Below are 20,544 nucleotides of genomic sequence, written 5' to 3'. Positions count from 1 at the left end.
AGGAAAGACTGGAGGACACGAGGAGATGAATTGTAGCAGGAGTTTATTAGAGACACGTCCTGTTAAGTCCAGTGCATCAGTTCATAATGCCCCAATTCTAAACCACAGATCTCAGCAGGTACATTCAAAAGATGCTGCACAAGGCATGTGCACAACAGCCAGAGACAGCCACGAGATGTCACAGGCAAGACCACAGCCACGTGCCATCTCGTGGTCACAGATAACAGTGTGGGCAGTATACAGTATACAACAGATATGCTCTATGTGTTCATGGCATCAGCTTGGTCCTCCCCCTAGGTTAGGTAGGACCCCAAAATCATCACCTATCTCATTGTCTGATATTATTCAAACCTCACGTTTGTGAATTGGTTAGATGCTTTTTAGCATATAAAGGTAAAGTTGTTTTATCAAAGGGTTGTGGGTGCATGTAGCTAACTGCTCTACATGGCGGAATCTCTGCAATCTCTGCTAGCGGAGCGGACGGTATAATAGGCCCAGATTTGACAGGGTAGGTTTTAAATAGCTCAACCGTGGTATACGCAAGCTAAAGTTCAAATTCAAACAATCTGTTGAAAACCAATTCTTTTCTATATGGTGTATATGTTATATATGTCATATCTAATACTCAAATGAATGGCCTCAAAAGTCCACCAATGTCCATAAATAGTAATGTGTACAAAAAAAAACAGCACCTGTTTTTCGGACCGCCCTTTAAAAGAAGGAAGCGATACACAAGGAGGGAGACTGATTCATGGCAGGTGTTCAAGTCTATGAGCAGGGAGAAAAGTCCATCAGGAGCAAGGCCAGTGGATCCTCCTGTGACATGTAACCTCCTCAATCTAACTTTCCTCGACCTGTATCTTATGTGTGCCGTTAGTGTGTGCGTTACCCATCACACCCATATCCAACATCATCTGCCCATCTCACATCTGAAAAAGAGCTCAACACAATGTGTTTCTGGCACAAGCTGTGCTGTTCTTGGCTCTGAGGTGGACTTTACCATTTGTGTGTGTGTGTATTTTTCACTAAAGTAAATACTGAGCAATGTTTTAGACCTGCCAGTCCTGGGTTGGTTGCACGTTGGAGCAGGACTTTTTTACCTACATTGTCCTACAGACATCTGCTTCACCCCACTCCCACTCAACATCCCCAGATGTGTCGGTGAGTCACCCGGCAGCGTTCCAGACTTTCCTGTTTCTCTGGATTCATGAAACGGATTCTCACGTTCCCAGGTCCGACCCCTCCTCATTGGTTTTTGTTAACTCTTTGCGGCAAAGTGAGTACTATCCTGAGCACTGGATTGAAGGTTCAGAGTTGTCGGCCAGTAACCAAGAATCAAAAAGGTTTGCTGCTCACTAGAATGTTTGAATAGTCCTGGCTAAAGGGTCCATATTGCGTAGCACAAAATGTTTACAGGGTAATTTTTCACCTACATTTGCACGGTTTATTCAGTGCATAATGCCATATGCTGACTGATTTTAACCTGTACAATATTCTATTCCATGTCTGACGTGGATATATTCGTTTATTTCCAATTTTGTGCTTTTATACTGAAATTGATCTTCTTATTAGGCCTGGCGTTATCCACAATCGTTTGATTTTGGTTAAAGTTACTTTTTGGAGCTTTCTTCCAACATTTTTAATCCACTTGTTTGTTGTGGTCCTATTCACATTTTTTGCCTGCATACTGCTTCACACTGCATGAGGCAATGGATCAGCCTGCTCCAGCTTCCAACTAATTTCACACTGATCCAAGCCATTCTGCTATTTCACAAAACACACATCAGCGTTTCCTTCCTTGCAAGAGTCTAATATGTCTATGTGTGCTTTTTGAGACACACACATATTTCTGCTTTTAGCCAACTTTTTTGTGTATTGGCCAGGGCCAAGCAGCTCCCGCAAGAATAAAGTTCTATTAAAAGCATGGCAAAATGAAAGAAACATTGACAAAGTCAAAAAGCTGGCAGCCATTTACAGACCTATTGGCCTCGCCATTGCTTGCTTTTCTTTAGTTGCAGGTCTCTGATTCTAGTTTCCTTTGATGTTCACTTTACTTCGGGTTGGAACTTTTGAACTGCTCATAGCAACTCATTCTACGATGAGCACATGTGAAGGAGGCTTTAGGATGAGGGTGTTGAATGATTCAAAATGTTGCGAAATGTGTTACTTGGGCAATTTTAAACAAATGTAACATTCATGTTTCAATGTTTAACACTATTCGTTAATCATGTAATTGCAGTTTCTGCTTGTGTACCATGTTTGAAATAAATCGAACTGATAAATTGCAGGTGCTCACCATCTTGCAATAGCTGCAGCCCTACCTAAAGAATTAGCTTTTCACTTTAAATTCCAGGACTGCCGCTTTGATATAAGAGACCAACAGACCCTCCCCGAAGAGGTCAGAAGACCTTGCCACAGGCCAGAGTAGCTGGAAGATGGATAGATGCTAGGAGAGTGTCAGTTACATGACAGGCTTTCTAAAAGACACCTTTTTTACCTTCTTCATGCAGTTTGGACACAAGGGCCCAATGGCTTTCAAGTCACGTTTCTCAAAAAACGCTCTGAGCCGAAACTATCACATGTCTGTAGACAAATGAAGCGACTTTACTGCTCCGGGAACTTTAGCCTTTTACAGGTCGAATCACTTCAATTTTAATTATAGAAAATGTCTTACTTTATACACAGTTACATTTGAAATAATTGAAAGTGTCTTGACTCCTAAAGCTGTATACCTGGAAAGTTAAATCGAACAGTCGACGTATCTTGAACTTTAACATCCAAAAAATGTATAATTTCAACAAACCTCGAATAATACATTCTGCTTAAATCGATTTACATGGTGGAATGGAAGATTGCCTCTCAATTTGATGTTGATATCTTTGTGTTGCTCTTCGAGGATGGCAGGCTTGTCATTCCTGTCGGTGATAGGTCTAAAAAGCATGCCACAATCGACGCTGAAGTTGGTGATGTATCAGGTTTCCCTTGGCTCCATCACAAATACCAAATTGGGTTTCTGTCAGACATCATCCAACAGCAGAATATACCATTTGCAATCTGTAACCCTCTCCCATGTTGTGACTGCGACAAAAAGTAGAAAGAGTTCCTTGATAACCGGCAAGCACCTGTGAATTGTAGTGCAAGACGATGGGCGTGAGAAGTCATTTTTTTAACCTAGGAATTGAGACACTATGGAGATCATCTGTTTCAATTCTGACTGGCTAATTACAATGTAGGTGATAAGATTTGAAACCGGCCGGTCATTCCGGCTAGATTCCGACGGGCTCAAGGAGCCCATCAGCCAGTCAGAGGCCGTCCCATAATCCCAATGGATGCCGTTTACGCGTTGGGAATACGATGCTTGGTTTCCAACAGGCTTTCCATGCCAGGCTTTCCGACATGGAAAGGCTGTCGGAAAGCGAGTTTGGGGGACCCTAGCAGGGCCCCTTCTCTTTGCAGTCTCTGGTTGAGGGCCGAGGAGGCACCTATGATACTCCCTTGTTGATCCCTTCACTGCATGGCAGGCGCCCTCTGGTGCCTGCCACGCTGTGCAGGGATGAACACAACCTCCCATTTCCCTATGGGAGCTTGTGCTACAACCGGTTTATGGCCATAGCGCATGCTTTCATAGGGAAATGTGAGTATGGTGAGGTCACGTCGTAATTAGTCGGTCAGGCACTATTCTGCCATGATGTTGGTTGGAGTCACAAATCACACATTCATATTTTTAATCCTAACAGCCTAAGTTATCATTTCTCACAAAATGGGTAAATGGATTAATGTAACAGCAGTGTATGCTCAATTGGATTTATCATTTGGCCCTCAAATAAGTTGCAATGTACTGGAATGTCTGAAAATAAATATTTTTAAGACACAAAGCTTAAAGTCATAGAGTGAGGCCCAACTTACAATAATTTTGTGACTACATTTCTTGTGACTTATTGCACTGTGGGCTTCTGGCAAGTCGGATTTTGGTGAGGTTTTTTTGTCCATGCAATACGTTTAATGCTGTTGTCTGTTTTCTTTACAGTGGGGAAGCCGCACAAATGTAATTACTGCGGCCGAAGCTACAAGCAGCGAAGCTCCCTGGAGGAGCACAAGGAACGCTGTCACAACTACCTGCAGAATGTCGGCATGGAGGCATCCGGTACGGGCCTGACACACCATGGTAGGTGACCATGGTGATGGAGATCATGGTTGAGGTGCTCTGTATGGATTGAGATGTAATTACCAGTGCCTAAGAATAAATCGAGCAAACCCATCCATCATTTTTTGTATACTTCATACTTTTGTTTCTAGCCCCATTCGCTCTGTCTTCTGTCTTTCTGTAACATTCTTCAATTCCTTCAGTGGTGGCCGGTAACTTTTTAGAAGTTGCCCCCATATATTGTGGCTAAATGGCAAAAACCAATTTTTATGAAAATGCTCAATCTACTCACGTTGAATAAGAAGAGGGGAAATAGTAGTTCTTCTCCTAAAGTTTTGTTTCTCCATATGCCCACCATACCATAATGTACCAATTTCACTCTCTTAACAGCTATATAATGAAGTCTTCTTTCCCCCATATTTCAGACTGTGTCTATTTCTGCCTTACATCAACCATTCTATGACATACCCATGCGCCCCGCATCCTATGTGAAATAAAGGGCAGTGCTGCCCATTTGGGAATGCCCTCTCCGGTCTTTGTGGCACACTAAAATCTCTTACCATGACTAGAATATGTGCCGTCAGAGATGTATGTCTGTTACAAGATCTCAACATTGAAGAAACCAACTACTGATGTGTCACGAGGATTCAAAAATGTGGCACTCCTTTCCCACAATATCCTCCTCACGTCTACCCATACTTGCTCTTTGCCATACATCTACCACGTACCTCTAGGCGCTTTGGACTTGTTTGGCATAATAACAATGAAGACAATTTGGTTCTACTGGACATGCTGTCTGACTCTGAGTGAACTTTTATCGGGTAATGGTTTGAGGTGCTATTGGTAGATTAGTGCTACAAATGTAATGAAGATTCTAGCTTCAGGGTTCATCCATAGATCGGAAATTACCTCCAGGGAACTGGTAAAGAACCTAAGGATATTGCCCATATATTTGAATGAATTAATGAACTAATTAATGTTTAAAATATATGTTCCCTGGGAAGTTCTTGGCACTAGCACCCAAAAGAAGAAGATGACAAATCAGAAATATTATCAGCAAAAGAGGTATCTTTTGATATCTTTAAGGAAAGAAGTCATGTTGGGGATCAGGCAGAAGTGCAGCAAGAGAGAAATCCTGAGGTGGAATGACTGCTGGCAATGCTGACATAGCAGACAAGTTGGAATAGTAAGATTAAATGAGTTTATTTAGTGCAGCGAGTTAGTGGAGTGGCAGAGAATAAGCTGGAGCAATATGTTACAAACAACAGTGAGTAACATAAAGGGATTTACAAAAAAAAGGCTTGCTTTATTTTGGAACCATTGAAAACTACTAGCACTGTAAACCGAATCAAAGTGTTTTAGGATACGGGGGAAACAAATGGCTGGGTTCCGAATTCATTGAAGTCTGCAGGTTCAATAACTTGGAACCCTTTGATACACAAAGCCTTCTGGCAGCAATTGCACTACTGTGAGTCTGATATGGATGTGACAGGCTTTCTGACAGGCTATCCATTCTGTATCTGGGATAAAAGTATAATCTGATGTTCTCTGTGAGAACACTGAACAACTTTACATGCAGTCAGATGTCATATTATCCTCTCTGACCCATTAAAGGCCTGCATTTCAATGGTGGAATCCCTATCCCTAACCTGCTACGAACTCTCACCTCTGTGGGCATTATTAGCACAGAACTGGGCTGACATATCTGCAATCTCAGCAATCAGTCTTTCTCTTTCTCTCTCTCTCTCTCTCTTTCGGTCCTCATGCTCTATGTCTTGTTCCATATCATTATGATTCTTACAAGGCCCAATCCTTGGTCTTCTTCTTACAACGTAAACACCATGTCCCTTGGTGACATTCTTCTTCAGTATTTCTTAGCATCACTGTGCTGGCAACATACAAAGTGGTGTTCTCATCCTTCCCGCCTTCCCTCTGCCCTTCCCTCCATCCAATCTACTGTGGCTGCCTGACAAATTTTTGGCGGTGTGCAGACAGAATATCGAGTAAAAATATCGAGTTGCATAAATATCGATTAATAAATATTGTGGTTCAGAAATATTGACAGCAAGAATTTGTGGAAAAGAATATCGACTTAAAGTAAGTAATATTGATTTTAGAAATATCGAAGTGTTTAATATAGTTTGCAAAAATATTGTTAAAAATATCGTTTTTTTAATTAATGTTATGTATTTTAGTATATATTTTATATGTATGCAGTGTATTTTTTTTGGTTAAGAATTGTTTGTATTTTTGTGTTAAATCTTTAGTAGTTATAAAAAAATTATTTGAATTTTGTGTTTCTAGTTCTGTATCGGGTAGTGGGTTTATTGGAGAATAGGGTTTGAAGTAAGTTAATTACATTAAATTAAGTATTTATATTCTATTTATTAATATTTGTTTGATTTATATTTTATAGTTTTAAATGTGTAAAGTAACTTATTATTATTTAATTTATAATTGGTTGGTAATTAATTTTAATTAATTAGTTGGTCATTAATTATGGTAATTTTGTAGTTAATTTTATGTGTGTGTTGTGGTATTTATAATTGCAAAGGGTGGGGAGTAATTTATTTTTAATTTATGGATTAATTATTGGTTGTTAATTCATTTTGATTAATTAATTGACATTAATTATAGTAATTGTGTAATTAATGTTAGCTGTGTGTTGTGGTGTTTATAGGTGTAAAGGGTGAGAAGTAATTAATTTTAAGTTGATGAATTAATAATTGGTTGTTAATTACTTTTAATTACTTAATTGGTAATTAGTTATCATATTTGTGTAATTAATGCTAGGTGTGTGTTTTGGGGTTTATAGGGGTAAAAGATGTTAAGTAGTTAATTTATTTTTTATTATAAATGTTTGTTAATTGATATTAATTACATTATTTAAATTTTTATTATGGCAATTGTGTAATTCATTTTAGGTGTGTGTTGTGATGTTTATAGGAGTACAGGTTGGGAAGAAATTTGTGTTTAAATAATTAATATATAGTTGTTAAATAATGTTAATTATTTGATATTTTTTTGGGGTAATTGTTTATTTTTGTGTGTGTTGTTTTTACTTTTAAAGGGGTAAAGGGTGGGTATTAATATGTTTTTAGTTAGTATGGGCATCATTACGATGGCGGCGCGGAACCATCCGCCAGGGGGCGGCGGTCCTGCACTTGCAATTAGGATCCCACCGCCACCATGGCGGTGGCATCCCCATACCCAGCATTGTGTTGAGCGGTGCTCACAGCACCGCCCGCCCCAATGCTGGGAATGCATGTTGCGCATTTGCATGCACAAGGTGACAGGCACCGCGTGGTGCCTGCCACCTTGTGCATGCAAATGTAGGGGGGTACCATAGGTACCCCCCAAGTTCAAGCAGCCACCCCTAACCCCCTGGTGGCCCACAACGGGCCCCCCAAGAAAAAAACGCAAGCCTTTCCATGGCGGAGTCTCCGCTATGGAAAGGCCAATTGCCGCCTGCATCATAATATGGATGGCGGTGTCTTGCAGACGCCGTCACCATGTTATGCATGTTTTCCACCCGGTCGACGAGTCGACGGGTGGAAAAGCGGCGGATGGTCTTTCTATCCGCCGCGGACCTCCCAGTCAACCTAATGTGGCCGGGTGGTCTTTAAGCTATGGATGGCGGGCGGATCCCCCCCGCCGGAACCGCCAGCCCGGCGGGGGAGATTCGCCTGCCATCCTAATGGGGCCCTTTATTATTAGCTGTTAATAGTAATAGTTTTTAATTTACAAATACATTTTAATTGTGTTTTATTATTTTATAGTTTAATTTAGGTGTGTGTTGTGGATATTAAAGTGTTAAGTATTCTTATATTATCTTTGTTTTGTACTTTCTTTAAACAAAATAAAAATTTCTTAAACTGAAAAAAAGTGTGTGTAGTCAAATAATGTTTATTAGTTTTTTATTAATAATATTTTTGATTGATTATTAATTCTGTTAATTATGGGGCTAAATGTAATTTAAAAATTGAAGTATTTTGTTTTTTGCGTGGTGTTATAGGGTAGGAAATAAAATAAATACATGTATGTATTCATTCATTTTTTTCTTTGTAAGTATTTCCAAGTTACATTTTTATTTATGTATTTATTATTTTATTTTATAAAATATTTGTAGGTTTTTCTTATAGGTAATTAATATTATAATATGTTTTCTTTTCATAGATTTAGTATATTTGATTTTTCATTTTTTAAATATTGTTTATTTATTTTTAATTTGTTTTAATTGTTTTATTTGTATAACTATTTTAGTGTGAATAGTAATTTTTGTCTCTCCGCTATCCAACACTTTACCCTAATGTTGCACTCAATGGAGTGGGAGTATTAATTTTTACCCCTTCACTATCCAACACTTACCCTACTGTTGCACTCACTGGAGTTGGAATAGTTATTTTTACCTCTTTGCTATCTAACAATTTCCCTACTGTTGCACTGATTGTATTGTGAAATTGAAGTTTAAATATTTTTTGTAATAGTTTTGTGTTTTAATCTATTATAGATTTTTGTTTTTTATATTTTAAATCATTTATATATATTTTTTATAATATTTTAAACTTTTAACATAAATTAAAAATAATAGTTTATGAATCGTTTAAAGTAAATATATGTATAAATTATTATGTTTGTGTGTTTATTTGTTATATTTCACGAAAATGTAAATTCAATGTATTTTACTTTGTTAAAATTATATTTAATATTTAATATATTATATATTTAATATATAATATTTTATTTTATATTTATATAAAAGTCGATATTTTATACATCAATATTTTTAGTCAATATTTTTGTACTTACCTGTTTAAGAATCGTAGTCGATATTTTTGTTGTCTATAGGTTTTTTCTTGATGTTTTTAACATTGATATCTTTTACATCGATGTTGTGTCAGTGAACCCCTTTTGGCATTGAATGCCATGCTTCTAGGCTTGCTAAAGTTAAAATCTTCTCAAAGTGCTATCTGCTATTTCCCCACATACACTGCCCTTGCACCAGTCTCTATCACCATTCTGCTCCCCCTGATGTTTTGATATCCTCCTACTCCAAATGAATTTTTGTTTTAATATTTCATACCAGTATGCATAAGCTGCTGGATTCCAGCCATTAAAATCTGCCCTACCCTCCCTGCTAAGTCCTTCTTCAGCATCCTAGCGATGAATAAACAGGATTGCTAATCCAGCCTCCTCAATGGTCTCAAATATTGTTTCCTCTCTTTTGTGCCCTGCATACACTCTCTAACCTCTCCCACAGATACTTTGGCTTTGTGTTTGTTGAATATAGAGCGCTGTTGAGGCACTGTACTATTGTATTCAAGATAACCCTCCATGCTTCTCTTCTCTTTTCCTGCTGCGTTGTTTCATGGTCAGTGTTGTCAGTCAGACATCATATCAAAACTAGCCCCCACCCATTTCAGGATTAGGTCCTTCAACCTCTTCCACCAAACTATCATCACGTCCGCCTCCTTGAACGCCAATCAGCTGCTTCCCGTTGTTGAAGTCTTCCTTCATGCCGGCGGCTCCTCCTCTATGGCGGAGGAGCATCGCCCTACTGCTTTCAAGCAGTGCAGAAGCAAAAACATAAAATGATAATAACTTTTAGTTATTATCATTTTATGTTTGGCTGGTTTGCGGGTGGGTGAGTGGACGGGGCTGCTCTGCTCTTCTCTGCGAGCAGGGTAGTGGAGGAGTGGTTTACCACTCCTAAAAGTGTGCAGTGACTGTTTGGTCAGCCTTCTCTGGCCGCCCAAACCAGTCATGCACACTTTCTCACTTCTCAATGCAGGCTGTATTACAGCCTGCATGGAGAACAGGGCACCTGTACAGCCCCTGGCTGAGAGCTGCGTCACAGCGCTCAGACCAATCACAACGCCGCAATGTCAGTGTTGTGATTGGTTTAGGGGCAGGAGCCTGGCTGCCTGCTTCCTATTCCTGAAATCGGAAGCAGGAGAGCAGAAGCAGCGACGCGGGACCGGGCGGCGGCAAGGTATATGATTTTTTTTTTCCTTCTTTTTTTCCCTCCCTCCAGCAATCTTGACCACCCACGCAACCCCCCTCCTCCCCAATATCCCCCCCACCTACCCCCCTACCGCAAGTCATTCCGGCCGCTGCTGAATGCCTTCCTCCACCAATTAGATTGACAGCACAGCTGATAATTGTTTCCATCCCCACAAGGATAACTCACACCAGACACCTGTACATCTTGATGCAAATAAGCAAGCTATGAAATAAATCACATGTATTAAACTGCCATATCGTGCTTCATTATCGGCAAGTATGCTTCATGAGCACTTAACATTACTACTGAACGACCAATGTTCTCCTGTACCACATTATTGCTATGTACAGTGTCTATGTTCGAAACGATCCAGCCCCTAATAAATACGTATAAATGACATTGCTAAGAATCTTTTAATTTAGATACGCCTAATTAGATTCATATATTTTTCTATTAATAAAAAACGTCGAATATCAGCAGGGTGGGTACAACTTTCATTTGTATGAGGCTCACAAAATGGGCACTACTTTCACTTAATAGCAGTTCAATCACCAAGTTTAGTTCGGACAATCCATTTAAAGTGCCTTTATTTGAGTAAACATTATAGTTGTGCCCAAGCAGTGACTATTGGCAAACCGTAAAACATTGGATCTTTGCTGAAGATCTTTAATGCGACTTGATACAGAAGTGTTAAGATAAGGTTAAGAATAAAATTAAAAAAAATAACACAAATAACAACTAAAGTAATAACAATGATACACTGAAACGTTCTGCGGTGCTCACTCAGTGCTGTGCATTTCATTGAGACATACTGACAGAATTATACAGGTGCTAGTTCACAGCAGCACAGCAACTTGTTCAAAGATATAATACACCCATGCACCAGCAGACAACCCCATGCTCTTCAGGGCTTGCATTCTCATGAGGCAATGTATTGAACTTCATATAAAAGGGCTATGAGACTTTAAAAAGAAGTTACTTAAAATTGTTGGTTGAAGGACTTGCTTGGTAGGATATTAGTGGTGTTTTAAAGGTTTGGGCACTGGGGCAATATACCAGAAGTAGTGGCTGTACGTTTTTTATAGGTTGCAGTGTTGCGGATGAGATGTGTGAAAAGCAGGGTTTTGGCAGTTTGTACTCAATAAGCGAGAGTGTAGGACAAATGGCACTCAAAAAGCGGGAGGGTTGTGAATAGTCAGGCACTTGATGCTGGTTACACTCAAGGAGTTCCACACGACATACATCTTAAAACAGTGCCATAGGAAGTGATGGTGTTTTCAGCTATTATTTATCCAGGGCATAACACAAAAAGATGGAGTCTCCCTGCAAAATTTGATGAGGGGCCCCTGAGTCTCCCATATCTGACATATATTAATTGGCCTTGGACTGAATAAGACCCGTCCTGAAGGATTGGGTCCCCTTGAAGCGTGGGGGGCTCCCCTGCACAGCAGCTGCTGCAGAAACCAGGCACCTCACATCTTATAACAAACAACCACCAATAGCCATAAATTAAACACCTGTCAAATGGCTTCAGTTGGAGCCTGCCATGTAGAGGAAGAAGTAAAGCACTAATGTTTGAGATGCAGAAGTTATGTTGGGGGATATTCTAATGGTAGGGACATATAAAGATTCTACATTTTATTTGTACATGTCTTTTTACATTATGCTGGTAGGATAAGGCAACACTATACTTTACCAACATTAAAACAGAGGTAGGACTGCGGGCTAGGACTATTTTATATTCATTAAGAGTAGGAATATTGACGTAAATATGCCTGCTTTTCTGAGTGGGCGCTGGTGAGCCTTAACGCGCGGCACACCCCTTGCCACACTAGGTGTGCCAGTTCTGCCCAAGTATGGCTTTGCTCTACGGTGCCAGACCAATATAGCTCATTGCAGATGGCACCAGAGGGTCATGAAAAATAAGGAGAGTGAAAAAGCACTTTGTTATAATCGTTTAATTTTATGATACTACAAACCCTGAAATGCCAGAGCATGCCACTGTAAGTTTTGAGTCCGTGATTACAAATCTGACTGACAGCAGCAGCTCAGGGACTGTTTGTTGGGAGAAGCGTTTTTAAGCAAACAGTTGTGGAATCATTGACTGGCACGTGGCTTTGTCCCAGCCCTCCTGACATGTTAGAAGCACCTGCCTGCCAGCATGTCTCTGGCTGCCAGCAAGTCGGCTCCGTTAGGGGAAGGGAGCGAGAAGAGGAGGGAAACGAAGCAGGTAAACTTGAATCTCAATTTGCGGCCTTGCATTGCAGCATGCGAACGTGCTGTAACGGCGAACCCCTCCCTGCCTCGCCCGGCCAGGTGTTGCCACAGCTTGTGGAGAGAGGCAGTTTAGCGGGAGGTGGGGTGACACCGCTGCAGACTGATCCAAACACCGCCATGGCGCCTTGATCTCTCACCGCGCTGCTCGCGGCAGCTGCTGCTGCTGCTAGGAAGCGGAGACACACAAGTGAGACAATCTTGATCTCTGAGCCATACGTAGGATGAGCTCGCAGCGTTCGAATGTTTTGTCAACTGGCGAAGCAGGCGTCTTATTTTTTGTAATGATCAGTGCAAAAAACATTCGTGAAGCAAACAATGAGGACATTTTACAGTCGTGGAGAAATATAAAGTAATGGAAATATTTCGGGGCAGTGTTATTTGTGACCTGCTACTTAGCTGCCTAAATAAAAATATATATTCCGCAGGAGCATGTGGGCAGAGTGCACTGGAGTGGTAGTAACAGCTCTGTGAAGCCGTAAGAGGAGAAACAAAGGCAGGGCACAAGACATCAGCAGGTAAAGACAGAGACAAAGCGGAGGTTCGTGAAGTGACAGGATTCTCTGAAGGGTAACACACGGGAACAAGGTGTTAAAATTGCAGGCATATTAAAGATTAGACTACACTGGTCTGGAGGTAGATAATCAAATAGGAATTTTGGCAGCATTTGGTGATGCTTCAAGAGGGCATAGTGGCTTTTACATGGTCAGACGAGTACGGATGAATTCTGTATTAGAATTTTTTTTAAAATTGGGCATTTGGGTTCAGAATTCTAAACCACTTGTCTCATTTCGGTGATGTCCCATTAACTCGAATTTGAAGTACTGTCTGCAAGAAGCAAGCTGGCAGGCACGAGCCACACCATCAACATTTTTGATCCATCACTCAGGAGTTTGGATTGGTCACTGAGAGTTTTAAAACTTTATTAGCTGCATATTTCAGGCATTCAAGTAAGATGTACACTAACTCTCTTGTTGGGCATCTCCCTCTTTCAAGAAATATTGTTAAAATTGACACGGGTTCTCGATTCACATCTTGGCCTCAGTAGGATCCTTCTGGCTGCCACAATGAATCCCAGACACTTTTGTGTCCACAAAAAATCCAGATCCACTCAACCAGAGCAGGCTTGAACTACATTAGGTCAGCAGAATGGGGCCCTTTTTCCTGCTGCTGTCCGAGTCTGTTCTTTGGGTTTGGTGATGCTCAGCAGTCTAAGTCATGGTGGAAATGTTTAATTAAAGCAGGTTCTGACTATCAAAATGGAGAACATAAGGAGTCCCTTGTCACCCACTGATAGCTGTCTGCCCTGGTGCACCTTATTGTGTGTACGTGTAAATTTGCTAAATGAATGATTGGTCATTTTTATATTTGCTAAAAATAAGCTGAAAGCGTAGCCAGCTTGGTTTGACGTGCCGTTTTGGTTCTATGTAGGGCCTCCCATGGACGAGTGCAAGGAAGAGACCATGATGGACAGCAGTATAGCCCTGGTGCCTTTTGAGAGACCGGCGGTCATAGAGAGACTCGCAAGCAACATGGGAAAGCGTAAAAGCTCCACCCCACAGAAGTTTGTGGGTAAGCAAGTTGCTGTCTTTTCCTTGATAATGCTAATTCGCTGTAAGCACTTGTTGTTATGGCCAGCTCTGAAAATGTTCTTATTTTGATAGGTCCTGAAAGTTATAAGTTACAGCTTCCCTAGTGGTGTAAAGACAATTAATTCCAGAGTCAGATTAACCTGTGGTCCTTTCAGGAGATTAGCTTGTAGGCTAATGCCTCTGAAAGGTCAACAGGAGGTAGGGCAGTCAGTCTCATGCCAGACATTCAATTTTCAAACAACATCCATAATAACCCCTGCAAATTCTCTAACCCACCGTCCAGAGAAAGCAAAACAATTACAACTGATGATGAAACAGCGTACGACCTGCAACTTGCAACCTTCAGACACTCATGAGACTAAAACCAATATCATAGGACACAATACAAAGAACAACTAGGATATACTACACATACTACGAGCATCAGCTGTGAGGCTCTAGGAAACCAGCAATCATCAGCAGCTACACATTACCCAGCCTTCCAGCAACGGATATTAGGAACCACACAGTGTGAAATGTTTATCAATGCAATACACAATGTAGCCTGTAGGAGACATCAAGCACCTTTTAGCGATCCAGTACAACACAACATTGAACTAGGACAGTAAGGCCTAAATATGTTAAAGTAATTGGTATTCAACATAGCATCATCAGGAAATCACAGGCAATATACACCTCTATATCTAATAGGCCCCAAATTAGGTACACAGCAATGGATTAGCATAATTCTGCAACCCATGCACACTGTATAAACGACGCCTTGAGCCTAACCACAAACAGCCCAAGTAAATGCCTACCATAAAGGCCTTTTAGAAGTAACTGTACATGTCTTTCCTATTGTCCAGAGCCATTGGAAATAATATTTTTTGCTGCATAAGTATGTTTGAGAGTTAGATAACGACCAAGACACCCTAAAGGTACATCTCTATGCAAATTAGACTATGACATCTCAAGGTTTGAATACAAAACACCCCATGCATTTATTTCATAATATGATTTTTTGTTTTCATTTGGAATAATCCTTTACTGCAAAGCTTGTGAGCTGCTTAAACTGACAATTTCATTTAGTCATAGTGAAAAAAATACACTTCAGGTGCAGCAACTATAAGAAATCTCCCTCTTTAAATTAGCCATCGGGATGGAAAGAAGATTACAATTTTTGGCTGTTAGTGAAGGTTTTAAACCAAAATCCCCCATACTCAGGAGATGAAAATTCTCCATGACAATGGAAGAACATCTCTGGGCGCACCCTCTGCACTCAGTTTTCTATTGTGGCCACATTGGTTCTCGGGCATATCTGCTGACTGTAGGACAGTGTGGGTTTGCTTAAAGTAGGGCATGCCTTTCATTTAATGCTTGATCTTGACTTAAACTTGTGCACCAGTTAGTATTTTTAGCAAGCATGTGTTTCCTGACTATGCTTGCCTGAGATAAATGCCCACACCAGAGGCGGCTGGTGACATTTGACAGTTGTGAGGCGTAAACTAATTTGCATATTGCACTGCAGCGAGCATGTCTAAAAACATTGCATTGCATAGGCAAAACGTCTTGGTTTTGCCAGTGCTTGTTTCCCATTTCCAGCTCTGGTTAACCCCTTCGATGCTCATGATGGAACGGTTCCGTCATGAGGCTTAGTGGAGCTGTGCTCATGACGGAATCGTTCCGTCATGACCACACCCATTATCATTGACCCTCAGCACAGGAGGGGAATATGTCAAACAGCGATGAGGCTAAAAGAGAGACCTAAAAATAGTCAAATGCATTTTGTTGTTGGCCATCCATCCGTTTCCCACTCATGCTTTTTTAATTCCCAACAATCTCTCTTGATTTCCCGCTTTTATTTTCGCATTATTTCCGTCCTTTTTTCCCTTCACTGCAATTGTTCCCTCCCTCTTTTCATTCCCTTTCCCTCTTATCTATGTCTTTTCTCTTTCTTTACACGTTTCTTTTAACACTCTATATTTCCGTTGATATTTATTTCGTTTATATGGCTATCAGTGCAAGTAGTCATAGCTGACCGTAAGATACCTGACCCCTTTCTGTTCTTTACAGGGACCCTGGCTGGGGTGGGCACCATGACTGCTCGCCCAGTCGCCCTGTGCAACCCTGGGGGCTGCGGCCCGCCCCCTGGTCCTCTCTCTAAGGGGAACTGCACATGGGAAACAATCTGCGCATGCGCAGGCTAGTTTCTGCCCAAAAATCCACTTCCGCAGCTGCGGCAGGCCCAGCCCCCTCACCCCCCCCCTCCCAGTCCCTGCCCCCCTGCCCCTCCCCCCCCCCCGCTCTCCGGAAAAGGTGTCTCCCGGCCGGCGGTTAGAGCGATTATTTTAATATCTTTATTTGTATTTTAGTGATGACGCGGTGGGTCCTTGGGGCTTAGTGGGGCTACGCCCCTACGCCCCAATGGACGCACCGCGCCTGGCCCACACTAAAAGGCCCACACTAAACCTCGGAAGTTTTTCATCTATTGTGGCAAAACGTGCAATGGCCGGCAAAAACTTTGCTCAATGTATTAGTGAACTTTGATAGAATTAAATAATATGAGAGCAAATCAATGTTCTGTAAGTTGTAGCATGAGCAAAGGAGGATAGGTGTGAATTGAGGATGAGACACAACCTTGAGGAAGGATCAGTTGACTTTTTGGAAGGTGAAGTGGACCCTAGGCACAATCTATCGGAAGTGGTCAATGTTTTTGGGATATGGGCTTAGTCTTCATATAGGCAGATACAAAGATGACATGATGTTTTAGAGGAATGCATGATCTTTGGAGTCGAGTGTATCCTGTTGGGAGGAGGTTTGGTCTAATTACTCTAAGAGTTAGTGGTCTGTAGGAGGCAATTTGGCTTGTGTGAAGGGCTCAGAGTATGTTGCAGAGGAGTTTGGTCTATGGGGAAAAGGCATGGTATGTTTTGTAGTTAGATGTGAAGATATTCTTACAAGAGATATAAGACACCCAGGTAGGAGGCAAGTTCAGAATGTCACATTTGTGCGTGGTCTGTGGAAGGTTGTTGTGCTTGTGTACAAAAGGCTCAGACTGTTGACAAGGGTGTGGTCTGTGGTAAGGAGGTGCAATCTGCAGGAAGGAACAATGTGTCTGGCTAGAGGGCTTTATCTGTGGGATGAATCATTTGCTATGACGGAAGATATGCTCCTTGAAAACAAATACATGCTAAAGAACATATGTACTGCCACTGAGGAGCTGGGACCAAAGACCACGGGACTCTGATACTGTAAACCACCGTCACTCTGTGAATTATTTATAAAAGCATAACACGGATAAAAGAACCCAACCCAAACATGTACAGTGTTATCCTGCTTTAGAATGGGGTACCTAACCAATGAATGAATACGATAAGGTGTACTTGGTAATTTATGTTCTGGCGGAGCGAGCTAGAAATAACATGAAAACTGTCATTATGTCTTAGCAATTGTTAGTTATCTTGAGTTTTAATTTCATTTAATTGCTCTTGTGTATAATACTCATCCCTTACGCCTGCATTCTTTTGATTCTCAGGTGAAAAACTAATAAGGTTTGGCTACCCTGAGATCCACTACGATGTTAACCTGCCCTACGAGAAGGAAGCAGAGATGATGCAGTCTCACATGATGGACCAGGCCATCAACAATGCCATTACCTACCTTGGGGCTGAGGCACTGCGCCCACTGATGCAGCAACACACGAGTAGCACAATTGCAGAGGTGGCCCCGGTCATCGGTTCACCATACAATCCGGTCTACCACGCAGGCCGAATAGAGAGGCCCACCAGCAGGGAGACATCAGATAGCAATGACAACAACCTAGATGGCCCCATCTCCCTCATCCGACCAAAGAGTCATGCCCAGCAGAGGGAGGTTTCACCTGGGAACAGCTGCTTGGATACCACAGATTCAGAGAGCAGCCATGAAGACCGGCAATCCTACCAAGGGCTCTCCGCTTTCGCTAACAAGAGGAAGCGGAGCCCAACTTACATGAAGGAGGATGGCAAGGTTCTGAATTCTGGCAAGAACTCGGCAGACATTTCAAAAGACATCTACAAGGTCTTTAACAGTGAAGGTGACCAGGTCAGGGCCTTCAAGTGTGAGCACTGTCGTGTTCTTTTTCTGGACCATGTCATGTACACTATCCACATGGGTTGCCATGGCTACCGAGACCCACTAGAATGCAACATCTGCGGCTACCGGAGTCATGACCGCTATGAATTCTCATCTCACATTGTCAGAGGCGAACATGCATTCCACTAGAACTGAGCCTTCTGTTGGTATTGGTCATGAAGTTAAACTGGACATGAAGTACTGCACTTAAAATCCCAATTTTTCCTCGGACATTTGATGATTTTGGGTACATTGCTGGGGTGGGGGGCTATCATTAGTTCTAACTTGAAAGATTGTTATCTTACTATGATGTTGTATAATCTTTCCAAGATACCTTTGCCCTGGTTTATAGAAGGAACTACAAAAGAGAAACAGAGATATACATATATAGATAAGTATGGGAAGAAGAGAGTAAGAGAGATTGAGTGCCTATTTTTGAGTCTAAGATACACCCCCTCAATGACCGTGTCATCAAAACTGAAGCCACCCAGCATTTATGCAATCCCTTATTGCTCAGTCTATGGGGTCATATAAGTGGTTAGTCTTTTACCTCAGATATCATGAGACTGGGTTTTGGATGAATTTGTTAAACACTTCTACCATATTTAGGGAAAACGTACCAGCTTTAGGGCCATGGCTGAAACGTGGGAGACTGGATCTCTGACAGGCAGCTTTTTTGTCATTGTAAAAATGCCCTGAGATTGCAGTAAGCCATGTGGATCTGAAAATTGACAGTGTGCAAGGTTGTTAATGTCATTCACTCCCATGTTATGGGGACGGATGTGTGTAGTTCTGCATCATCTTAGGGCACAGAAACGAGTCCTTGGAGAGTCGTTTATTGGCTGCTCACATACACATATATATACAAGGCCCAGTCGTGCAATATGTTCAGGAAATGAATCCAAGGACTTAAGAAGGTAAAAGCCTTATTTAGTAACGGGATAGTGGTTAGTGAACGTAGAAACAGTCAGAGAAACACGTCAAGAACAAATAGAAAAAATAAACCTGAAAAATGATAAATGAAAAATATAAAACAAAAAGAGGCAAGCACCCCATGCAAATAATAGTCCACAAAATGTCATGAAAATGACTCTAAAGTTGGGAAAGACATACAGAAACATATATTTTCAGTAATATCTGTGAATAGCGCAAGCACAGCTGCTTATTTACAAATGCTGACTACACCTTAAAGTACCTTTACTGCAAAGCAGTGAAAGATTCCTGTGTCTCACAGAAGTTGAGCCATTTCTAGACTACTGAAAACACCACACAACAGCCCCATGTTGGAGTAAGCCTTGCCCTTTTGAGGTTGTAGCCTCCATGGCTCAGGGCCTTGGCATTCGTCAAGAAAGGGGAAATAGTGTGAAGGGAGTGTGGCAGTAGGTTGCTCTGGCAGAAAGATGAGTGCCACTGAGCCCTCTTCCTCTCAGAGCCAATTGTGATCTCGTTGGGCTAACCTCACCTCCTACAGTGTAAATGACTGCTTCAGTGGCACTTTGTCACCCAGGTTTCCAAAGGTATTACTGTTACTCCATGGAATGGTAATCATTGCATGTGACTTTGAATGATGAAAAATCAAATAGACCTACTGGGCTCCAGACATCTGATGTACATATTACACACTGTTATCTGCACTGTGGTTGCACTATCCCACTGATGTATCTTACCAGCCCCATCTTCCTTGTCCTGTCCTCTGTCAATCATCCATAGGAAGGGTATCTTCTCACACCCAAGCCGCTGTGTCATTGCTGGTGAACTGCCTTCTGGTGCTCAGTGCTCTCGCTCTCAGTAGGGCGGAGCGGTACATTGCGGCAGGTGTAACACGAGTTCCACCCTGCCTGCTCTCTTACAAAGGGACACACTCCGCTTGTTGTAAATCACCTATATCCAAGGTGTCTTATGCACTTAACTCGTGGGTTTGGTGTTTGAAAAGGAAAACACGTTTTAGCTACACTCCAATGTAAAAGAAGCAAGCTTGCCACTAGGGAAATTCGGGTGATTTCTAAACAGGATGGGTCTTAGGCATGAGGTGGTGTCAGTCGCCCACCAGACCGTCTGCCTTTGTCCCTAGGATCTGCTTTAAATGCACTTATTGAGACTAAAGATGGCTGGGAGAGGGGCAGGTCCCCTTGTAAACTCAGCCCAAGCAAGGGCTCCCATTGTTTCCTCATGCACTTGAAGATATGATGATGATGTGGCACAACCTTCCTGACAAAACTTTCCTTCAAGGTTTTCTGTCAAGGAGCAGTGCTTCATGCACTTTAACCTTCGATGGGCACTGTATTGTCTTCACTCCCATAGCCTCTGCTTATGTATGCAAACGTGATTGTGAGCATATAATATCTACACCAAAAAATGGTACAGATTAGCACAACAGCATAATGTTGCAAAACCGCCGAGAGTACTGTATGGCATTGCTGTCCACCCATTGGATGGAC

The 20,544-nt window shown here is 41.6% G+C and overlaps 1 protein-coding gene across 11 annotated transcripts in view; it reads left to right on the top strand.

Annotated features, from left to right (window-relative positions):
• The window catches only part of IKZF2 (IKAROS family zinc finger 2), a 184,563-nt gene extending 165,453 nt beyond the window's left edge, over nucleotides 1–19,110 (top strand). For 6 of the 11 annotated variants that reach the window (XM_086955574.1, XM_086955567.1, XM_086955566.1 and 3 more), the window contains 3 exons: nucleotides 4,028–4,165; nucleotides 13,854–13,994; nucleotides 17,529–19,110. In XM_086955574.1, the coding sequence (XP_086811700.1) occupies nucleotides 4,028–4,165; nucleotides 13,854–13,994; nucleotides 17,529–18,256 (1,007 nt within the window). In that variant the 3' untranslated portion in view covers nucleotides 18,257–19,110. The remainder of the gene's footprint in view (nucleotides 1–4,027; nucleotides 4,166–13,853; nucleotides 13,995–17,528) is intronic. The other 5 variants (XM_086955573.1, XM_086955572.1, XM_086955570.1 and 2 more) reach the window with 1 other exon arrangement.
• The last annotated feature ends 1,434 nt before the right edge of the window (nucleotides 19,111–20,544 follow it).

The sequence above is a fragment of the Lissotriton vulgaris genome, chromosome 2_1, assembly GCF_964263255.1.
Source record: "Lissotriton vulgaris chromosome 2_1, aLisVul1.2, whole genome shotgun sequence".
Lineage (NCBI taxonomy): Eukaryota > Metazoa > Chordata > Amphibia > Caudata > Salamandridae > Lissotriton > Lissotriton vulgaris.
Note: the sequence above shows the minus strand (reverse complement) of the source record. Positions and strands in the feature narration are given on the sequence as shown.